At 42.7% G+C, this 24,033-nt stretch overlaps 1 protein-coding gene across 1 annotated transcript in view; it reads right to left on the minus strand.

Annotated features, from left to right (window-relative positions):
• LOC101787904 (actinia tenebrosa protease inhibitors-like) overlaps positions 1 to 24,033 on the minus strand; it is a 39,866-nt gene that overhangs the window by 11,306 nt on the left and 4,527 nt on the right. Inside the window, exons 2-5 of the mRNA XM_063248268.1 lie at positions 11,473 to 11,586; positions 9,568 to 9,771; positions 5,629 to 5,832; positions 1,628 to 1,831 (exon numbers count right to left, since the gene is read on the minus strand). Coding sequence (XP_063104338.1) covers positions 1,628 to 1,831; positions 5,629 to 5,832; positions 9,568 to 9,771; positions 11,473 to 11,554 — 694 coding nt within the window. The 5' untranslated portion in view covers positions 11,555 to 11,586. The remainder of the gene's footprint in view (positions 1 to 1,627; positions 1,832 to 5,628; positions 5,833 to 9,567; positions 9,772 to 11,472; positions 11,587 to 24,033) is intronic.

Raw genomic sequence — 24,033 nt, forward strand, 5'->3', positions numbered from 1 at the left:
TTGTTCATTTGTTATAAACATTTGTTGGCACAGACTTGCCCTGGACAAACACCCTATGATCTTCCTGAACATAGCTGCTTCCTACTCACTACAGGGTGTACCCTTGGTAACACTGTCTTCATCGTAGAGAAGGAACCTGGGCTATTATTGGCCCATTAAACTGTAACAGGGTCCCCCAAGCTATTGTGTTACTCAGCATCAAGTGGAAGATGCCACAATCATGGGTTCCTCTAACAGGCATGGTTCAGTCTGCAGGAAGAAAAAGGTAAGTTCACAGCCCTGAAAGGCAGTGGAAATACCACATCTGAGGATGGAGGCAAATAAAAAGTTTTTAGTTACAAACAACAAAATCCAGTCTGCCTAGCTTAATCACAACGTGAATGTCTGGGTGAAGAAGTAGCTCACTGATACAGCACTGGCTTAGCATGCTCTGGCTCCAGACACCAAGTACAGTTCTAACAGAAAACACAGAAGGTCGGAGAGCAAAAAGATTGATGGATAGAGATAGCCATACAGAAAAAACAGACAGAAAAAGAAAAAGGAAAGAAGCAAGAAAGAGAAAGATCAAGCAAGCAAAAAAGGAGGAAGAAAATAAATGCACTTAAACTTGGAGCCAGAGACCAAGACAGGACAGAGATACGCTATCACAGGATTTGCAGCAGGGCTTTGTGAAAGCATCCGTCCCCGCACTGCTCCTTATGATTCATACTCAGAACCGGATTCCAGAAACCCCACCTCTCCACACCACACAGAAGGATAGGTGGAGGAAGAAGGCAAGGATGAGATGCTGCTGCTGCTGATTAGGTCTAGAGTCCTGGCTTCCGCACCCTAGCTCTGTCGTCAGTCCTGTACTGAGAGACACACTTGTGCACTTGTTCCACAAATAATCATGGACTGTCTTTTCTGTGTCAAGAATCATGGTACATGCTGAGGACAAAGTGACGACAAAAACAAAGACACGTATTTCTTGTTCTTGTGGTGCTTTCAGAGTGTGTAGCTGAATAACACCCAATCAAGAAGCCTGAGGAGAAGAAAGAGGCGGGATCTGCTGAGATAGACAGCAGAATAAGGAAATAGGCAAGGGCATAAGTTTAGCTGAGAAAATATTATTTTAGGAGAAAATCTGGAAAATGGTTCCAGTGGTTTTATTTTGCGGGACGAGCTCAGATGTCCACACATGAAGGCAGCACAGGCGTCAGAATGTTTGCAAAGAAAAAAAAGTGACTAGAAGTCATTAATTCTATCCTTGACCTGGACTCTACACACCACCACTATGGTCTTCCCTGGAGCCAGAGGACAGAGAGGACAGAGAGTAATGAAATAGCTTCACCAACTCTGAGTGTTGATAGCTCAGGAGAACTTCAGGAACACTGTACAGAGTGGCTGCCTCTGTGCTCCCCTCTAAAAAAGGGGAACACTATACATGACGCAGATCATGCTAAGGACATTTGTAACAGTGACCTTTTACCAAGCTCCAAGAAGAGCTTAGGCTCAGTCTGTGGGTTCACAGGACGCTTGTCACTTATCCCCTGAGTCAAGAAAGCCTCAGCTGCAGAGTTGCAGTACTGGTGTGAGGTGTTTAAGTCCGTTACACTCCACTCTTTTCCCTGACCTTTCCTTTCAGTACCTTCAACTGTGCCCAAGGATTTGAGCTGCTGTCCACAGGTCTGCACACATTCCTCCTGGTCCTGGAAACGGTTCAGGTTTCCTCCACAGCCACCATATACAAAGGTCTCACACAGCCCAGATTTGGGGTTGAAGAAGTATCTGGTAAACCGACCCTTGCAGGGACCTGTGTTGGGAGGCTGCAGGCAGAAATCAGGTGGAGCAGCTGCAGAGACAAAAAGTCTGTGGTCAACCAGGATGATGGTCACTCCGCACAGTCTACACGGCGAGCAACAGTAAAACCATGGGCCTAGTGAACAATTCCCACTACGGATAATTACCCAGAGACAAGCCTGCAGGACCATAAAACCTGGTTTCTACCCGTCCTATCCACATATGCAGCATGGAAAACGTCTTACCTATTTCTTATAATTCCATCTTCAAACACTGGGAAAAGTGTCACACTGAGATGTTTCTAAAACATCAATGTCTATTCCTGTGTAATAAAAAAAATGGCCTTGGAGGAAATGAGCTGAGGCCATTCCTTTCTCACCTAGAAATAATGCCTTATTTCAATTTTATTTTTACTATAAGGAATGGGGAAAATGGTCAGAAGCCTGTAGGGCCCTCTGGCAGAGGCCTCATCTGTACCTAAGAAGTCATCATTCCTCAGGAGCTGCTGCTGCAGACGACCTGGTTTTCAGCTCCTCATCCCTGCAGGCTACCCCCTCAACAGCCTGCACAGTAAATATCTTCAGCAGACAAAGGCCGTCTCCTGAATCTTCCCCATATTAGGTCTGGTTCTACCTATCACAAGGTCCCAGGTTAAGGAAACCCAACCTCTGCTCTACTCCTTTGCAAAGTGACAGGCACTGGTAGCACAGTCTAGGTACTAGTTCCTTTTGCAGTTATATAGATATTTAGTAGTACAAGAAAAAATCAGGTAGATTCTCTGAGGATCTTGAAAAGTTTGCTGACAGTTTCTGCTCCCTGACAATGGCTTTTGATCTGGCCTGTGAGATGTCCAGTGCATCGTTCTCTACACCACACTGAAGCAGAAAGAGAAAGGGTTGTAAGCGCTGGCAGGTAGGACAAGGATGAAGCCTTTGCAGCTGTATTTTCTGATAATCAAAGAACTTCTAAATTATTTGGGGCCTGAGTGGGATTATGACACAGACAGATGAAGAAGTCAGATGAAAATTATACAGCAAACGATGCTGGACATGGTGGTACATGTTTGTAATCCCAGCACTGGGGAGGCTGAGGCAGTAGAACTCTTGCAAGTTCGAGGCCAGACTGGGATGTAAAGTGAGTTCCAAGCCAGCCTGACCTGCACAGTGAGACTCTGTCTCAAAAAACAAAACAAAGGAGAAAGATTAAAGGAAAGAATAAAATTATACATCAAGGCCACTTTGGAAGGCATTCAACAAGAGGTGTCCAAACCTGCAGTCACAATAAGCTCAGGTCTAATAGTTAGGACCGTCGAGAAAAACCCAGTTGGTATTCAGCTTCACCTTAAAAATGCACCCTGTAATTCAGACTCTGAGTTTAGAGATGGTCAGGTATGTCTAAAGCATATTTAGTCAGTCAGCTCCATACACTGAGGGAAAGCTACAGGAAATCCAACTGGGCCCACACACTGGCATAAGCTGAATGGTCAATGAAGCCGATTTGGCTCCCAATAACAGTGATGAAGTAGAAGACAAATGAGAGCCGGATTAGGAAACTACAGGCTAAAACCATGCTCGACCTGTCTGAGAATCCTTTGACAAAGCATGAAACACTAGAGAAATTTCAAATAATCTAAGGAGAGACAGAAGCAAGTCAGAGTGCTTCAAGTGCAAATGAACAGGGCACTGGGCAATGCAATGCCCCCCTGGACTTCTCTGCTCCTTTTTGGATCTATCAGAACATAGGTGGAAAGCCTTTGGCATTAGAAGACAGACTGGCCTCACTCTCAGGGAGGGATGAGGTCCTCTTTTACCATGGTGGGCAGCACAGAAGGCCTGGGCACAGGTGGTGATGGCGTCTGAGGCAGTCTGCAAGGCTCCCACACAAGAGGATCACAACTAACTCTCAGGAGTCTGTATTACTCTAGGTATAGAGGGCAAAGACATTATACTTCTCTGCAATATTGGGGTGACTTCATTCTAGTTTCTTATCTTCATGGGTTTTCATTCCATTTCAAACTTGTTGTAGGCTTTGAGAGAGCTAAGCAGACAGCTTTGTCCCTTCTCTGAAGTGCCACTTGGAAGATTTGTTTTTCTAAGCTGCCTTTATGGAGGGATTGGGGCACCCAATACCAATAATTGTAAGAGATATGCTTTTCCTACTCAGGGCACACTGATACTCAACCCTATGGTGACTGATGTCATAATTGCTTGGGACCCAGCAAATACGAGTAATTAGAGGAGATATACTCTTTCTATTTAGGTTCACTCTGATACTCAAACCTCTGCCAACCTATGTCATAACTGCTAGGAAATCAGACAACCTGATTGCCGGGGGCCCCACTGTCTCTGTCTGGAAATAATCCTTAAGTGTAACATGATGGCACCATAGAGAGGGCTGTCAAAGCCACTACAGTAGTAATTCGTCAATTGGACCCTAATCTACATCCACACCAACACACACAAGAAAGAAGCTACCCTGAGTTTTAAACATATTATTAACATGTTTTTGATAGGATTGCTGATGCCACGCTGGTCCTCATGCAATATACCTATTTACTAATAGTTAATCCCAAAGAGAATGTTGCCCAGTATAGCACTGGTACCATTCTTCAATTAGTAGCAGACCCATATACCCTTTTAGCATAATCCCACGAGACACTAAATGGTTCTGTCCTTGATCTCAAAGATACCTTCCTCCTGAAATTACACCTAGAATTCAGTGGGAGATGCAGGCACCTGAAGCCAAGATGTATAGCCTTTAATTTGGGAAAGGCTAAGTTTTCAGCCCCATTTTTCTGTGGTTCTTGCTATTTTTTAGCTATTTGCAGTGCTTTTCAGTTGCTCTGGCACATTTCTTGATTTGTTATAAACATCTTTTGGCACAGACTTGCCCTGAACAAACACGCTATGATCTTCCTGAACATAGCTGCTTCCTATTCACTACAGGGTGGACCCTTAGTAATACTTTCTTCATTATACAGAAGGAACCTGGGCTATTATTGGCACAGTGGACCATAAGAGGGTCCCCCGGGTATTCTGTTACTCAGCATCAAGTGGCAGATGCCACAATCATGGATTTCTGTAACTGGCATGTTTCAGTCTGCAGGAAGAAAAAGGTAAGATTACAGCCCTGAAAGACAGTGGAAATACCACATCTGAGGATAGAGGCAAATAAAGTTTTTAGTTACAAACAACAGAATCCAGTCTGCCTAGCTAATCACAACGTGAATGTCTGGGTGAAGAAGTAGCTCACTGATAGAGCACTTGCTTAGCATGCTCTGGCGCCAGACCCCTAGTACAGTTCTAACACAGAAAACACAGAAAGAGGGAGAGCAGAAGAAAACCTATTGCCAGTGGAAAATGGTTCCAGTGGTTTTATTTTTGGAGAAGAGTTCAGATGTCAACACATGAAGGCAGCACAGCAATCAGAATGTTGGCAACGAATAAAAAGTTACTAGAACTCATTTATTATTCTCTCCTTGACCTGAACTCTACACACCACAACGATGGTCATCCCTGCAGCCAGAGGACAGAGAGTAGTAAAATAGCTTCACTGACTCTGAGTCTTGATAGCTCAGTAGAACTTCATGACTACAGTATAGAGTGGCTGCCTCTGTGTTCCCTCTGAAAAAGGGGAACAATTTACATGGCTCAAATCATGCTAAGCACTCTTGTAACAGTGACTTTCTACCAAGCTCCAAGAAGAACTTATGCTCAGTCTGTGGGTTCACAGGACACTTGTCACTTATCCCCTGAGTCAAGAAAGCCTCAGCTGCAGAGTTGCAGTACTGGTGTGAGGCGTTTATGTCCCTTACGCTCCACTCTTTTCCCTGACCTTCCCTTTCAGTACCTTCAACTGTGCCCAAGGATTTGAGCTGCTGTCCACAGGTCTGCACACATTCCTCCTGGTCCTGGAAGCGGTTCAGGTTTCCTCCACAGCCACCATATACAAAGGTCTCACACAGCCCAGATTTGGGGTTGAAGAAGTATCTGGTAAACCGACCCTTGCAGGGACCTGTGTTGGGTGGCTGCAGGCAGAAATCAGATGGAGCAGCTGCAGAGACAAGAAAGTCTGTGGTCAACCAGGATGATGGTCACACAGCACAGTCTACACGGCGAGCAACAGTAAAACCATGGGCCTAGTGAACAATTCCCACTACTGATAATTACCCAGAGACAAGCCTGCAGGACCATAAAACCTGGTTTCTACCCGTCCTATCCACATATGCAGCATGGAAAACGCCTTATCTATTTCTTATAATTCGATCTTCAACCACTGGGAAAAGTGTCACCCTGAGATCTTTCTAAAACATTAACTTCTATTTCTGTGTAATAAAATATGGCCTTCGAGGAAATGATCTGAGGCCATTCCTTCCTCACCTAGAAATAATGCCTTGTTTCAATTTCATTTTTACTATAAGGAATGGGAAAAATTGTCAGAAGCCTGTAGGGCCCTCTGGCAGAGTCCTCATCTGTACCTAAGAAGTCATCATTCCTCAGGAGCTGCTGCTGCAGACGACCTGGTTTTCAGCTTCTCCTCCCTGCAGGCTACCTGGGCAACAGCCTGCACAGTAAATATCTTCAGCAGACAAAGGCTGTTTCCTGAATCTACCCCATATTAGGTCTGGTTCTACCTATCACAAGGTCCCAGGTTAAGGAAACCCAACCTCTGCTCTCCTCCTTTGCAAAGTGACAGGCACTGGTAGCACAGTCTAGGTACTAGTTCCTTTTGCAGTTATATAGATATTTAGTAGTACAAGAAAAAATCAGGTAGATTCTCTGAGGATCTTGAAAAGTTTGCTGACAGTTTCTGCTCCCTGACAATGGCTTTTGATCTGGCCTGTGAGATGTCCAATGCATCCTTCTCTACACCACACTGAAGCAGAAAGAGAAAGGGTTGTAAGCGCTGGCAGCTAGGACAAGGATGAAGCCTTTGCAGCTGTATTTTCTGATAATCAAAGAACTTCTGAATTATTTGGGGCCTGAGTGGGATTATGACACAGACAGATGAAGAAGTCAGATGAAAATAATACAGCAAACGATGCTGGACATGGTGGTACATGTTTGTAATCCCAGCACTGGGGAGGCTGAGGCAGTAGAACTCTTGCAAGTTCGAGGCCAGACTGGGATGTAAAGTGAGTTCAAAGCCAGCCTGACCTGCACAGTGAGACTCTGTCTCAAAAAACAAAACAAAGGAGAAAGATTAAAGGAAAGAATAAAATTATACATCAAGGCCACTTTGGAAGGCATTCAATAAGAGGTGTCCAAACGTGTTAGTCACAATAAGCTCAGGTCTAATAGTTAGGACCCTCGAGAAAAACCCAGTTGCTATTCAGCTTCACCTTAAAAAGGCACCCTGTAATTTAGACTCTGAGTTTAGAGATGGTCAGGTATTTCTAAAGCATATTTAGTCAATCAGCTCCATTAGCTGGCATAAGCTGATTGGTCAATGAAGCCGATTTGGCTCCCAATAACAGTGATGAAGTAGATGACAAATGAGAGCCGGATTAGGAAATGGCTAAAACCATGCTTGACCTGCCTGAGAACCCTATGACAAAGCATGAAACACTAGAGAAATTTTAAATAATCTAAGGAGGGACAGACGCAAGTCAGAGTGCTTCACGTGCAAATGAACGGGGCACTGGGCAAAGCAACGCTGCCCTGGACTTCTCTGGTCCTTCCTGGATCTATCAGAACATAGGGGGAAAGCCTCTGGCATTAGAAGACAGACTGGCCTCACTCTCAGGGAGGGATGAGGTCCTCTTTTACCACGGTGGGCAGCACAGAAGGCCTGGGCACACGTGGTGATGGCGTCTGAGGCAGTCTGCAAGGCTCCCACACAAGATCATCACAACTAACTCTCAGGAGCTTCTGCTACTCTAGGTGTAGGGGGCAAAGAGATTACAGTTCTCTGCAATATTGGGGTGACTTCAATCTAGTTTCTTATCTTCATGGGTTTTCATTCCATTTTAACGTTGTTGTAGGCTTTGAGAGAGCTAAGCAGACATCTTTGCCCCTACTCTGAACTGCCACTTGGAAGATTTGTTTTTCTAAGCTGCCTTTATGGAGGGATTGGGGCACCCAATACCGATAATGGTAAGAGATATGCTCTTCCTACTCAGGGCACTCTGATACTCAACCCTTTGGTGACTGATGTCATAATTGCTAGAGACCCAGCTAACACCAATAATTAGAGGAGATATACTCTTTCTATTTAGGTCCACTCTGATACTCAAACCTCTGGCAACCTATGTCATAACTGCTAGGAACCCAGTCAGCCTGATTCCAGGGGACCCAGTATCTGCCTGAAGATAATACTTAAGCGTAATATGATGGCACCACAGAGGGGCCTGTCAAAGCCACTCCAGTGGTCATTCATCGAGTGGACCTTGATCTACATCTTCACCCAAGACAGAAGACAGAAGCTACCCTGAGGTTAAAGCATATAACACGTTTTTGACAGGATTGCTGGTGCCACGCTGATCCTCATGCAATACATATATTTACTAATAGTTAATCCCTAAAGAGAATGTTGCCTAGTACAGCAGTGCTACCATTCTTCAATTAATAGCAGACCCATATACCCTTTTACCACAGTCCCAGGAGACGCTAAATGCTTCTGTCCTTGATCTCAAAGATGCAATCTTCCTGAAATTACAACTAGAAATTCAGTGGGAGATGCAGGCACCTGAAGCCACGATGTATGGCCTTTAAATTTGGAAAGTCTAGGTTTTCAGCCCCATTTTTCTGTAGTTCTTGCTATTTTTACCTATGTGCAGTGCTTTTCAGTTGCTCTGGCACATTTCTTGATTTGTGTTAAACATTTGTTGGCACAGACTTGCCCTGGACAAACACCCTATGATCTTCCTGAACATAGCTGCTTCCTACTCACTACAGGGTGTACCCTTGGTAACGCTTTCTTCATCGTAGAGAAGGAACCTGGGCTATTATTGGCCCATTAAACTGTAACAGGGTCCCCCAGGTACTGCGTTACTCAGCCTCAAGTGGCAGATGCCACAATCATGGGTTCCTGTAACAATCTATAGGAAAAGGGAAGTTTACATCCCTGAAAGGCAGTGGAAAATACTACATCTAAGGATGGAGGCAAACAAAGTTTTTAGTTACAAACAACAGATCCCAGTCTGCCTAGTAATCACAACGTGAATGTCTGGGTGAAGAAGTAGCTCACTGATAGAACACTGGCTTAGCATGCTCTGGCTCCAGACGCCAAGTACAGCTCTAACAGAGAAAACACAGAAGGACGGAGAACAGAAGAAAACCTATTGCCAGTGGAAAATGGTTCCAGTGGTTTTATTTTTGAGGAGGAGCTCTGATGTCAACACATGAAGGTGGCACAGGGGTCAGCATGTTTGTAAAGGAAAGAAGTTACTAGAAGTCATTTATTCTATCCTTGACCTGGACTCTACACACCACAACTATGGTCCTCCATGCAGCCAGAGAACAGAGAGGACAGAGAGTAATGAAATAACTTCACCAACTCTGAGTGTTGAAAGCTCAGGAGAACTTCAAGACTACTGTACAGAGTGGCTGCCTCTGTTTTCCCCTCTGAAAAAGGAGAACAGTTTACATGGCTCAAATCATGCTAAGGACATTTGTAACAGTGACCTTCTACCAAGCTCCAAGAAGAGCTTATGCTCAGTCTGTGGGTTCACAGGACACTTGTCACTTATCCCCTGAGTCAAGAAAGCCTCACCTGCAGAGTTGCAGTACTGGTGTGAGGCGTTTAAGTCCGTTACACTCCATTTTCCCTGACCTTCCCTTCCAGTACCTTCAACTGTGCCCAAGGATGTGAGCTGCTGTCCACAGGTCTGCAAACATTCCTCCTGGTCCTGGAAACGGTTCAGGTTTCCTCCACAGCCACCATATACAAAGGTCTCACACAGCCCAGATTTGGGGTTGAAGAAGTATCTGGTAAACAGACCCTTGCAGGGACCTGTGTTGGGCAGCTGCAGGCAGAAATCAGGTGGAGGGGCTGCAGAGACAAGAAAGTCTGCGGTCAACCAGGATGATGGTCACACCGCACAGTCTACACAGCGAGCGATAGAAAAACCCTGGGTCTAGTGCACGGTTGGGAGGGAGCTCGAAGTGTCAAACCTCTACTTGACAGTTTGCTTTCTGGACATTGTTAATTTCATTATGCCATGATATGGTGATAATGTAAAAAATTTATTCATCCCTCTGAAGTTATTTATGAATTAATTAATTGGAGGATACCTGGATTTTATATTGAGAACTGCAGGAAATAAACTGAAAATAATAGGAGGAAGATATATGTATTTAGTGTTCTCCATGCCAACAATTGTTGTAGCTTAAAATGGGAACACTGAGGTTTATAATGCCATTCTCTTTACTTTTTGTATTTTTGCAAGTTGTAATTTACAAAGAAAAATCCTTTAACTGGTTATGCTGTCATGGAGGAAAACATGCTATTTGTTAATTTTGACTACTTTTTGCAGTCAATAGAATCATGGACTGTTTCATTTGTTTGTTTGTTTGTTTGTTTTGAGACAGATTCTCACTATGTGGCCTAGGTTAGCATGGGCTCAGGATGTCCTGGCCTCAAACTCGCAGTGATCCTCCTATGTCTGCCTCCAGAGTATAGGAATTACAAACCTGCACCACCATACTGGGTAAATAGTGGAATTTTGATGAGGAATCTGTCAATTAAGGTTTTAAACTTTATTTGTTTTTGGTTTTTGACACAAAATCTCAGTATGTAGTTCAGGCTGTCCTTGAACTCACTGTTTAGCCCAGCATGGTTTTCAACTCAAGGAAATCCTCCTACCTCAAGGTCCTGAGTGCTGGGATTACACGCCTGTGCCACAATGCTCAGTTAAAACCTTGTTTATATATCTTTATCTTTTTACTCCTTATTTAAAAAGCATACATTTCTCTTGTAATTCACCAATAAATAATTTTGCAAATTAATAAATATTTTATAATAATATTTATACCCATTGGAAAATACATGCAGTACATCATAAATTAAGAATAGCAATGTGGCTGGTGACATCCTATTTTTGTAAAAAATAAAATACATGCTAGGCAAGTGTGGCTGTCCATTCTTTGTAGCAGCAGACTTCACTTTTAAATGAAACCTGTTAAGTCAGTGGATGTGGACCCCAGAACCCCATCCTCGGCTTTCTCAAAGACTCTAATCACTTTGCCCCATCCCTGCCCATCCAGCTAGCTTCATGCATTGCTAAAGAGCCATTATGGAAAACTCAAGGCTACCGTTCTCTCAGTTCTCAGGCTGGCATTCAATGGCTGTTTGACTTGGCGGTAGAAAAATGAATGACTCTTGAGCCCGCTCTCTCATCAGACACCAGCTGCGAGTTCCAGGGATGACTCCTAATTCTACTGCACTGGGTATATAAATGTTATGGCTCCACTACCAATTCTCTAGAGCAATTCTAGAACTCAAGAAAGCACTTGAGTCTGGGGTAGTAGCCCATGTCTGTGATCCTAGCACTTTGGTGGCACGGACAGAAGGATCACAAGTAGGAACCCAGCCGAGGCAAAATTGTCTGATAAGCATTTGGTACAATAAATCTTTTAATTATGAAATGTCCTTGGATTTTCTAATTTCCCAATAAAAGACCCAGAGAGAGAAGCTTGCCACCATCCAGACCCACCCCAGCTTCTTCAGGGAGAGGGGAGAGTCAGCAGTTACCTTGGGAAGGCGTACTTGTCTCTTTCCCCTGGGTGCTGGCCATGAGGACAAGGAGAACTGCAGAGAGGTACAGCTGGTGCATCTTGGTGGCCCAGAGTGGAGGCTTCCGGAGAGCTGGGGATAGGCAGAATTTATCACATTCAAGATGAAGATGGGAAAGGATGGGAGGGGGGAATAGAGAAAGCGGGGGAACTGCTATCAGATCTAGGGGTTGCGTCTCCCCAGGCTTTGTGATTCTGTTGCCTGGGGTTAGCTGACTCAGCATTAGTGCTTCCCAGACACTAACAACCTGAGCTGCCTGGAATCTGCTTCAAATGCAGATTCTAACTTGACCAGTCAGTAAACTGTTATCTTTCCAACAGGGCCTCCACAACTTCAGTATCCTCTCCTATAAAATCAGCCACAGAAGTATCGGAGGTAGGAGGATGGCATTTTGAGGCCAGTCTGGGCCATTTAGTAAGACTCTTTCAAAATAAACCACTCAAAGGGCTCAGCAGGATACAAAATCAACTTCAACTTTTATTATACCCAAAATGAACTTTCTGAGAAAGAAATCAGGAAAACAATTCCATTCATAGTAGTCTAAAAAAATAAAAGTCCCATGAGTTGACCTAGTTAGGAAGATAAAAGATGTCTACAGTGAAGATCACAAGAGTGAAGAAACTGCAGACACCAGAAGATGGAAAGACCTCTCAGCTTCATGGATTAGAATTAATACTGACTGGGTTGCTAAAAGTGTAATCATCAGAAATTCCAATGACATTCATTACCAAAGTACAATAAAGAATCCTAAAATTTGTATGGAAACACAACAAGCCCAGTACAGCCAAAACAATCTGAAGAGGAGGAGGAAGAGGAAGAGGAGGAGGAAGAAGAGGAACAGGAAAAAAAGAAGGAAAAGGAGAAGAGGAAAAAGAAAGCTGGAAATACCACAATACATAGTTTCAGCTAAAATCCCAGCTCTTAGGAGAGTGAGGCAGGATGATATCTGCAGGCTCCAGGCCAGCTTGGGCTACATAGTGAGTTCAAGATCAGCCTGAACTACGTAGGGAGACAAATAAACAAATAAGAACATAGTTTCAAACTATACTATAAAGCCATAGTTTTTTGTTAACAAAATATGATAAGGCACAGAAATAAACCCACGCAACTACAATCATTTGATCCTTTACAAAGCAGTAAAAAATACATGGAGGAAAGACAGCCTCTTTAACAAATGGTGCTGGGACAACTGTAGAAGACAGAAACTAGACCCATCTCTGTCACTCTGTATAGAAATCAATACAACGTAGATTAAGGCCTTGGTGTGGATATAGGAAAAATATAACTCCTCTGACCCATTAGATGTCAAAGGTGTCTAGTTCATGGGCTCACAGTATGGAGAAATGAAGCTACAAATCAAAGGAGAAAATTAGGAAAGTCTTAACAGAAATAAGGAGAAGAAGAGTAGTTCCTGGATTTTCAGTAACAGTCCCAAATGGGTAGCCACTGAGGCTCTTTGTCAGGGGTAATGTATACAGCAAAATCACAAAGTGGGTAGAATGTGGGTAAAACTACAATCAACCTATAGGATTACAAGTACAGCCGCTTAGCTAATATTGATCCAATACAGAAAAGAGACATACCAGAAGGGTAGGTGGAAAGATCAAAGAATTCTTGGGAAGGGAGGAGATATGAGTCCAGGTATTCTGGTCACCTTCTTATCTGACACCTATCGGGGCCCACTGGATCAGGTGGTAGTAATTACAGTACACCCTCCAGTTGTTTGTCTCTAGGAAGGTATGCAGGTCTTGCTAATGCTTCTCTACCCTAAGGTCTGACTCTTCAGATTTGCCTCCAGTTGCAGTTCTGATGTCTTTATTTTTTGAGATGACTTCCCTGAAGGCCCAAGCCCACTGTTACTGTATATTAACTTCTTTCTAACTTAGCTGCCTATCACAGAATCTGAACTGAAACTCTAAAATTGCTAGAAGAAAACAGAGGAGACACTTGAAGGCATAGGCACAGGAAAAGTCATTAGAACTTCTATTGTAGGAGAAATAATATTGAGAATCAACAAATGGGATTACACCAAATTAAAAAGTTTCTGTACAGCAAATGAAAGAATCAATAGAGTAAAAAGTCAGCCTATGAATGACAGGAAATCTCCCATCTCTTCTTCTGACAGAGGATTAACATTTAGACCAATAAGAAACAATACCACCAAGAAATGAAGTAATCTAATCCATAAATATGAAAATAAATTGAAGACACTTTGAAAAAAATAGTTCAGGTGGCGAATAAATATATGAAAAAATGTTTAACATCGTAAGCTATTAGTCAAACTACATTGAGATTTCGTCTCTTCCCAATCAGAATGGCTATCATCAAATGAGGAACTGAATGGTTCTGATGGGCTGCCTGTAGGGTACTCAGGAGCTGCAAGTCATCCTGAATCCTGTGTTCTGCGCAGTGCCCTGAGTCTACATGACTTAAAGAGATTTCATCAGTTGTCCAACAGATTTTGCCACAGTCCTAATCTTCTACCTCAACTTGAACTGAGGAGAAATTGGAACCGATTAAAATCATCAGACCTAGGGAAAATTAGGACAACATAAGAAAATAGGCTTGATATGGAAGACCTAAAATGGTTGTGTGAAAAGCATACAAGGCAGGCACTGGGCCTGTTGGAGGTGGGGAGCACAGGGAAGTTCTGAGGGGAGTGGGTAGCAGCTGTCCACGGAGGCCAGGGAGCCCTTTCTGGGCCCTGTCAGTAGGGCAGTCTGGCCTGGGTGCTCCCTTCCCCACTTGCTACCTCTTCTCCAGCCTTCAAGCCCCATTTCTGGCTTTTTCAGTTTCCTCGGGGAGAGGCACAGGTTTCTGGGTGTATTGTCCCTGGAGACCCTGATGCGGCTGTGCTGTTTTTTAACGGATCCCCAGAGATCCAGAGTAGGGAAGAAGTAGTCTTTGCATGAGGGGGTGTGGCTTCCAGAGCCTTCTGGGACCATGATCTGAGCTGTGCAAGTTCTGTATCTGAAACTCAAAAGCTTGGTCACTTGGGCACCCCCCACTCCAGCCAGCATGGCATCTGGAGAAGTCTTCCTCAGAGCACTGGAAAATCTAGTGACAGAATTTTTCATGATTGTATGACCAGTGAAACAAAACAAGAGATAGGGGAGCTTCTCAATAACTTTGCCCAGCAAATAGGAACCTGAAGAGTCTGCCTATATTTTCTCTCCAGCACTAGGAATGACTACGGAATGACATACAGTTTAATGGTTGTTGAGAATCTGTTCCATAAGATGTGGCTTGGGGTACCACCTTAGGATAAGATGGAAACTCATAGCTTCCTGCCTACACTCCTTTCAGCTCACCATAAAACTTCACCTTGCTTTATACAGATCAAACTCTGCAGGTGTTGTCGATAATGGATATCAATATTGGCCTGTGTTCTGCCATGACTTTTTACTAACATTTAAGAGTTGATCCAGTCCCCTGTGAGAACTCCCTTTGGGCTGATCGGGCGGAAGACAACCTCAGAACAGCTAGATTATCCCCATGAGGACACCAGTGTGGCTTGGAAGCAGGAGTTTTGGAAGCTGCTGCTGGACCAAGTACAAGCCATGCTTGGGCTTTTGACAGATATCTTGGAGACTGTGTGGGACAAACACAGTGTTACTGCCACTGCTCCACCACTATCCCTGACCTCAGGAGAAAATGGTGACTAGCCGAGTAACCTGTTGCAGAGTCCTTAATCAGCCAAGGTGTTAAGTCAGCCAATCCCCATCCTAGATGCAGAGATGTCTGCTCCCTGGCCCTGCAGTGTGTGGTCTATTTCTTCAGCTGGATTTCTCTCTCTTCCAGTATCACCCCATCCTTCCTCACCATCATCTTCCATTTTGCACACTTTGGTTGTGATATCTAAGGCAGAAAGATGGTGTCAGTGAAAGGCAGCAGTGTCTTGGGTCAGGAGCATGGTCGGCTTGGCATCCTGCCCATGTCCTGCATCAATGAATTCATGCCCAAGAACTACATGTCTATGGAATTCGAGAAGAATTTAATGCATACGTTCCAGCAGATTTTCTAACTCTTGTAGAAGATCACCAAGGATAACAGTGACCACACAATGAGAAGTACACTTAAAGTGCCCAATGAGAGCTATATTAGGAAGTTTACCAATTTTCATGGCTCTTCATGAGTGTTTACCTAAGGAGAGGTGAGTCTTACTGATATTAGGAAAATACTATAACTCTCAACCTGCTAGATATCTGACATGTTGAGTTTATATCCCCCCAAATCAAAGATTGAATTAGATGATTCTGCTACTTAGGCACTACTCCCAGGAGCAAGTGAAGAACTTGTGTTTGATGTAGAGTCACTACTATTGCAAACCCTGCCTTTCTTGTTCCATTTTCTATAAAGGAACTGCTATTACAGAAGAGGGTCAGATTGTTACAGGGAGCTGAGTTAGAAATATTATAGGCAGTAAGACAGGATTAGGTCCTCAAAGGAACCAGTGCAGAAGCCCAGATACCTTGCAACTGTCAGGAAAACAGAGTATCTCCTGCTTTGGGCCAGGTCTCAAGACAAAAGATCAAACAGATGCACCCACACCCTAAGAACTAAATTCCAAATAGATTTCTATCACCCTGAGAAAGCCAGGAGTCACCATTCCAACCTCCTAAGGGAAGAGTCACTGCTCTTTAAGCATTTTGCTTGCTTGTTTCCCCATTTGTCCCTGATTTAATCAATTTTACCTGAGCAATTAATCTTATTGGTTAACCATAGTTCTGTCCCACCGTATGCCAACCTTGGGAGTTTCTGGGTTTTCCTCACCTTGGACCTGTCTCACCCCATGGTTTTGCTCATAAAAGTCCCTAGAATAGACAGAGTCGTAGGCAACCCTCTCGGGACCTCTCTGTCCTTCAGACAGAAGCTTTCTTTCTCTCAATAAATATATTCTGCTATTAACCCCCATTGTTCCTAAAATTCATTCTTTGATTTTAGAGAACATGAACTCATATGAGACATATAGTAGATTGGGAGTTTCATTCCCTTATATCAAGATAAAGGTCAGAAAGAGATGCGTCTTCTCAAGTCTTCTCTGACTGCATACATAAGTATAATTACCTGATCGTGGTCATGTCTTTTAGCGTGAATTTCTTCTGTTTCTGGTAGAAGAGTGGCATGATTTAAGGAAAACCACATCTTCATTGAATGACTGTCCTTATATAAATAGGAGCCTTGTATTTAAAAAGCCAGTTGTCTAATCCCTCAAAGGACTTATATCCAGAGTACATAAAGAATTGAAAAACATCAAGCCCCTCAAATTCAAAGGCCCTTTTCAAAAATGGCCACCTAAGATGAACATACATTTCATGGATGAAGATATACAAATGGCAAATAAATATATGAAGAAATGTTCACCATCACTGATCATTCAAGAAATGAAAATTAAAACAACATTGAGATTTCACTTCACTCCAGGAAGAATGGCTGCCATCAAGAAATCAACTGATAATAAATGTTGGCAAGGCTGTGGGGAAAAAGAAACACTTTTTCCACTGCTGGTGGGAGTGTAGACTGGTGCAGCCACTATGGAAATCAATATGAAGATTTCTCAACAAACTAGGATTAGAAGTTCCATTCAACCCAGCTATTCCCTTCCTGGATATTTTCCCCAAAAGACTGAGAAGATCATGCCACAGTGATATATGTGCATCCATGTTTATAGCGACACAATTTTTAATAGCTAAATCTTGAAAACAACTAAAATGCCCATGAACTTCAGAGTGGATGAAAAAGATGTAGTATTTTTATACAATGGAATATTACTTGGCTATAAAAAGGATGATCTTGAGGTATTTATAGGTAAATGGAGGCAACTTGAGACTATCCTCATAAGTGAAGTAAATAAGTCTTACATTTGTAAATATCACATGGTCTCTCTAGTGTAAAAAATAACAACTGAAAGACTAATAGATATTATAAAATAGATATTATATTATATAATAGATATTACAAAAATGAAAGGGAAGGAAAGTGCTGTAAAGGATATAACTATATGTATGTTTAAGTGTGTAAGACAGATGACCATATTATTGTTTCCTTTAGATCATTGAACAGAATGATTTTCACTGTCAATGTTTGAGTGTCCACTTTTTACCCTTTGATTTTATAACTTGAACAACTATTTCTAAGAGGACATGTATATGTATAATATGTAACTTGTCAACTAGTAATTTCTTAGTGTTAATATTTTTCTTTGGGAGTTGGACATGGTGGCTCACGCCTGTAATCCCAGAACTTGGGAGGCTGAGGCAGGAGGACTGTTGCGAGTTCGAGACCAGTCTGGGCTACAAAGTGAGCTCAAGGCCAGCCTGAACTGCATAGAGAGACTCTGTCTCAAAGAGACCAAAAAAATTTTTTTTCTTTGAAATTCTGTATTACTTCTACCCTTTTTTCTGTTTTGTCTTTTTATTTTTTTCTTTAAATAAAAAAAGTCAGTTCCATAGGTAGGCTCCCTTTGGAAGAAAGAAGTCCTGCCACATTGTGAGGAGTACACACAATGAGATCTTTGCCTACAGTACCCTTGGATGCCTCTCATACCAGAAGAGCTATGGCAGCTGCAGCGCTAAGGCATGCAGGCCATCCTTTTGCTAATTCATACCCTTTAGGCTGTTGAGCAGGTCCTAAATCCTGCATAAGCACTCCCAAAGACATAAACATACAGTTTGAAGCAGAATCCTGTCAGTAGGTTCAATGCTGAGGCATTTAGAAGCACTTGTTTAAACTTCTGGAATGTAGTGTGAGAATCAGATTCCTATTTTAAAATATAGGTATCTGTCCTTTGGCTTCCTTTATTAGCTGGTAAAGGGGTTGTCTGAGCTCACCATACACTGCTCTCCAAAAGTGACAAAAGCCTTTAATTCACAGAAATCCCCTTAACTATTTTAAGGTCTTTGGCTACAGAAAGAAAAGTATTGGTTAAATTCTCTATTCCTCCAAGCATCAGGTTCCTTTAGATATGATAAGGCTGGAGTATTTTATTTCAAGGCTGCAAACTGTTGCCTTAGACTTAGAAACTTTATAACTTCTCTCTCCAAGAAAATTCAGCAGAGCCTGGGTGCCTTTGCTAGAGAGCCCTTCTGAGGGGGCACATAACAGTACATCATCTACATATTGCAGATCTATGACTTCAGAAAATTCAAACACTCCAAGTCATAGGGAAGCATTTCCCCAAAAAGAAGAACTATCCCTGAACCCTTGAGGAAGCACAGTCCCAAATCAGCTGAGAGTCTCTTTTCACAGCAGTTCCTGTCATGGTGCATTCTAATGTGGCTTGGTCTCTGCATCAGTAACATGTGAGTTCAACTGTCAAGTTCTTCTTGGAGCCCCAAGAATCAGACTTAGGGTCTATTCCTTTTAAGGCCACAGCCAAGGCAGCCATTTTCTCTTGGTTTCTTTGTTTTCTCCCCTTGAACTCACTAAAGTATCAAGTGAGCCATCTGGAGCAAAAGCCACCTGTCGTAACTGTTCCTAAGATTTGAGGCTGACCAGGTAATAAACATGTCTTGAAGAATAATCTGTCTATCAAACCAGGAACCAAGGATGTGTTTCATTAGCTCCTCTCGAAATTATATAAGAAGGCAGAGGTGTTTTCATCTTTCTCCTGATAAATAATTGATAATTTCCTGATTATTGGTTTTGCTAGCAATCCTTCCTTCTTCAAACGTGAGTGTTATAGCTGGAATCAACTGTCACTTGTGCTTTTGGAAACATAGAGTTAGAAGAATATGTTTCTGAGGAAGGCAGAGTTATGAGTCAATTAGGATAGTTAGTCTGACTGATGTTTCTTCAGGTTACTCTCCAGAGGGCAACCACATACCTGGAGCAGGGTGCTTTGGGGATTCCTTAAAAGAAGATAAAAACCAAGTAGGGATTTAAAGGGATGCCTATTTTCTTCCTTGTGTTGCAATGGAAATTCAATGCCAACTTCTCTTACTCCTTTGAAGTGTATTCTTAAGCACTAAAAATGGTTCAACCCTCATATATTAAGAAACAACTGTTTAGTATTTTCCTGCACCCACACATGCCCAGCTTACCCTCTAGATGCGAAATAGAATGTAGAGGGAAGTATTGACTCTGATACTATTTCACAACTACAACTGTACTGTAAGAGAGAGAAAAAATGGTCATAATGACCTTATGTTCAGACTTTCTTTGCATTAAGAGATAATCTTTCCTTATGTTCAAAATGCAAATGTAAGTGAAAGGGAAACCAGATATCTCTGGGCCTTAAGGCACAGTCATGTGCAACTACTAGTACTGAGCCTCAATACTTGCTCTTTGGACCCTGAGGACAAGGTTTCCCAGGCAACTTTATCAAAATCTACATCCACTATTACTGTGCTGGATACTTTTCTCTTATTGCTGAGAAAAAAATACTTGAAACCCAAAATGAAGGAAGGAAAGGTTTAGTTAGCTCAGAGTTTGTGAAGGTATTGATCCATAATCTGCTGAGTCCAAGGCAGAGTGGCTCACGGCAGAGTTTATGGTGATGGAAGACAGCAAAAGCAGTTGAGAACAAAAAGGGAAGAGCACACAGACAAGGCTCTTTTCGTCCCTTATATTGTATGTAAGCTAACCACCTTAGGGTGGGGATAACACTCACACCCGTAGTCCCAGCATTGGACCACAAATCAATAATAAATTCAAGAAACCTGCTCCCATTACTGCATGAGGCTTTGGGGGGACATCCAGACACAAATCATGACAATTACTGAACGTGAGTTTCTTCCACTTGTCCTTTGGATATTAAGGGTGAAGTGTATAAATCCACTGTACTGAGGTAAACTTTTCAGATGATAAGCCTGTACTCAGGTAAACTTTTCAGATGACCCTGCTAAGAACATTGAGTCCTTTAGAGGACTTACTCAGGCCTATGAATTAGGCTAGAGTGTCCCAGTGAAGCCTATTCTTCAAGTCTTAAGCATGGCTACAGGAAGCAAGCAGCTCCCCTCCCTGGTAAGTGGCTGTGGTGTGGCAGACTGCAGCTGTTCCAGGGGGAGAACCACCAGCAGCATCTGAGATCCACGCCATGTTGGAATTTAGGATGGTGGGAAGCCAAGCAAGCAGCTCCCCTCCATGGTAAGTGGCTGTGGTGTGGCAGGCTGCGACCCCCCGCCAGGGGAAAACCACCAGTGTCTCCTGAGATACACACCATGTTGGAACTTAGGGCGTTGGGAAACCAAGCAAGCAGATCCCCTCCCTGGTAAGGGCTGTGGTGTGGCAGACAGTGGCCCCTCCAGGGGGAGAACCACCAGGGTCTCCTGAGATCCACACCATGTTGGAACTTAGGATGCTGGGAAACCAAGCAACCAGCCTGCCTCTCTGCTAAGCAATAGTGAGCCTACTGGTGCACTGGCTGAGAGTCAAACATCCCACTTCCCCTACCTCCCTTTACCCTGCCCCCCTGTTAGCAAATGGGAACCAGAGATCTGAGCATCTCTTGGGAGGTTGACCACAGCAAATAAGGAAGATTTCCTTCTACCATCTGTTTGAAGGCAAATATTTTTACTACTGTTTTGCTTCATTCTGATTAATGGTACTGCTCTATTCAAAATTCTGTTTTGATAAGTTCTATAATGTTCTGCATTTCATTTTATTTGATATATGTAATTGAAAGAACAACTATTGTGAAGATAATGAGATATACTGTGATACTTATTACTGTTATCCCGGTAACCTGCTGTGAAGTTCTGTACCAATTTCATTACAGTGTCTCAGTTGGCTCTGTTCTGTCTTATTCTGTTATATTTTACTACCTTCAAAATAAATTTAAAAAAAAAGAATGGCTGCAGGTTTATTGCCTTTTAACTGGCAGTTGGAGCCTCATGACTGCATTTTTTAAATTCACATTTTAGTTAGTATCAAAGTCCACTAGAGGATTCTATTAACATTACTTTTCCTAGCACTCTTGTCTAACAAATCAAAGAAGTCAAACAAGGAGCACCAATAAATTCAGCAATTAATAAGTCCAAATTAGCATATCCAAAACAGAAACATAGGATCTTCCTTGCAAAACAAAACTACATCATCAGAAAAACATCCTAATTTTCTTGTTCTCAACTTAATCATCATTTTAACAGCAAAAAATGCATAAAAGAAACAAGGTATAAAGATTCAAAGCATAAGCAATTGACAAACAAGCAATAATTTTTGATTACCTAAATGAGTTACAATCCAGAATCCGTGAAATAAAGGCAAACTCTTATTTCCATCCAGTTATTTCAGTCAGGCCTGAAATGATATAGAACTTCCAAATGATATAAGGGGAATATTATAATGCCCAACCTGCTACATGTCTGATATGCCAAGTTTGTGTTCCCCCAAATTGAAGAATGGATTCTAAGGAACTATGGAAGTTAAGAGTAGGAAAACTTTATTGAGAGAGAGCTCTAAAGATAGATGGGGGCCCAAGTGGGTTGTTGTGGACTCCACTTTACAGAAGTGGCTTTATAGAACAAAATCATGAAGTGAATACAAAATCACAAGGTGAGTATAATGTGAGACAAAATTACGATCAATCAATAGGATTACAAGTATAGCCAGCAGCCAGAAGAACCCTTGTCTGAAAGGAAAGTAACGCCCTTCTTGGAATGACTCACTCTTTTGCTTTTTACAAGTGGTCAAAGCTGCTTGTGGTGGACACGGGATGAATGGCTGATCTGGCTGCTACTTGGAGCAACCACCACCATAGTGAAGACTCCTAGGATGATCCAGGCCACAGAGCAAAAGGCTTTAGCATCTGTATGACTGAGAGGGCTCTTCTACCTGGAGGAAGGGCATTGTATCTGTGCAAACCCATTTGCTGTTGGTCCTTGCAGCATAAATGTTCTTTCAGTGGCTGGGATTTCCCGTATCCCTACAGAGGTGTCGCTGAAACAAGAAGTGAGGCAGCCAATTTATATGTGCCTGTGGCCCTGTGAACCAGCCTCGGAGCTGAGGCCAGGTTGGTTTGAGCTGGACAGTCCTCCAGGCATCTTTCTTGATGTTTCACTTGGGACTGTGAAACATGGTCTTGGGTCACCTGCTATTGTTTCTTTTTGAGGAGTACAATTGGCAGCAAGCCCAGGTGCATTTTAGGTGGCCACTTGGGTAGCATCAAGATTATGGGGTCCAATAGAGTTCACAGGCTCATAACAAGTGCCCTGCCAGTGAAACTCCCTTAGTGAAACTCGATTCCTCCTTGTCCCTGCTCTCCCCCTTCATCTATCTAAGAATTAAAGCATTCTTTGGCTTTTCTGGTCCTGGTGACTGACAGAGGAAGAAAGTTATAAAGTAGAGTACTAGCGTGGCACTTCCCCGTGAAGAAAATGGAAAGAAAAACACGGTTTTGTGCAGTTTTGTTCTGACAGTGAGGCAGAGGTGGCTAGAGGCAACTACATCCTCTTGGATCTTAACCTGGCTTAGCCCATCTATAACTAGCTCTTCCTGGGGTTATTTCTCTAATACTAGCTCTCTTTTTCTCTCCATTCAACTTTGCTTTTGTGTGATAACTGTGGCCTCAAGTTTAAGTCTCCATCTAAAAGGATACATCACTGGACCAGGCATGGTGGCGCACATCTGCAATCCCAGCACTTGGCAGGCTGAGCAAGAAGGATCCCTGTGAACTTGAGGCCAGTCTAAATTACATAATGAGTTTGAGACCAGATTGAACTACATAGTGAGATCAAGTAAATAAACAAATATTTTTTAAAACATATGTATAGACTGTAGTTGTTATTGTGAGGTTTTCCTTTGCCATCCAATATGTATCCTTTTTGTGGCATGATTTAGGGAAACGCAAGAGAGTTGGAGAAAGGAGAAGAAACTAGAAAGAGATGAGGTTCCTACACAAAGACACAAGTTTTAAAAAGTCCTGCAGGGACTACTAGCTGTGGTAGTTTAAATTACATTTTTGCTTGATGTTTATCCTAGAGACATGTCCTATTCCCTGCTCTTAGACTGCCACCAACTGACAGTTAGTGAGACATCATCTATTAAAATGCCCATTTGTTAGCCAAAGGCTCTAAGAGCCATATACAGCATATCCAAAAAAATTGTCAGGGTCATTGTGATCTCTCAGGGTGAACACTTACTATGCCTTTTTAGACAGATACACTGTGTGGTTAGATGGCTTTATCCAACCAGTACAGCATCCTTGCTCCAGACTCCTTGTCCTGAAGATGGGTTGTGGTTGTAAGGGGAGATACATAGGTTCCAAAGGAAAACTCACTGGTGCTCACACAAGGCCCTGGCTCACACTTCTGGACCCTGAAGACTTCAGCTTTACAAAAGATGCCCAGATGATATCCAGGCAAGTTTGTAGACCTACAGCATTATCTGTAAGATTCCCATGTGGAACCTGACCCAGGAAAATGTCCTGTAAATTGTCTATGACCAAAGCCTAAGGAGTTCAGTCCTATTGCACCTTCCCATGGGCTGAAAGGCTTGAGAAGTAACAGGAAATGCCCCATAAGGTCTCCACAAACAGACCAGGTATTGACTCAGGGATAGGTCTGTTAGATTTCCACAACT

Source organism: Cavia porcellus, unplaced genomic scaffold (assembly GCF_034190915.1).
Source record: "Cavia porcellus strain 051 isolate PalLab524CR breed Dunkin Hartley unplaced genomic scaffold, mCavPor4.1 scaffold_5, whole genome shotgun sequence".
In the NCBI taxonomy this organism is placed as follows: Eukaryota; Metazoa; Chordata; class Mammalia; order Rodentia; family Caviidae; genus Cavia; species Cavia porcellus.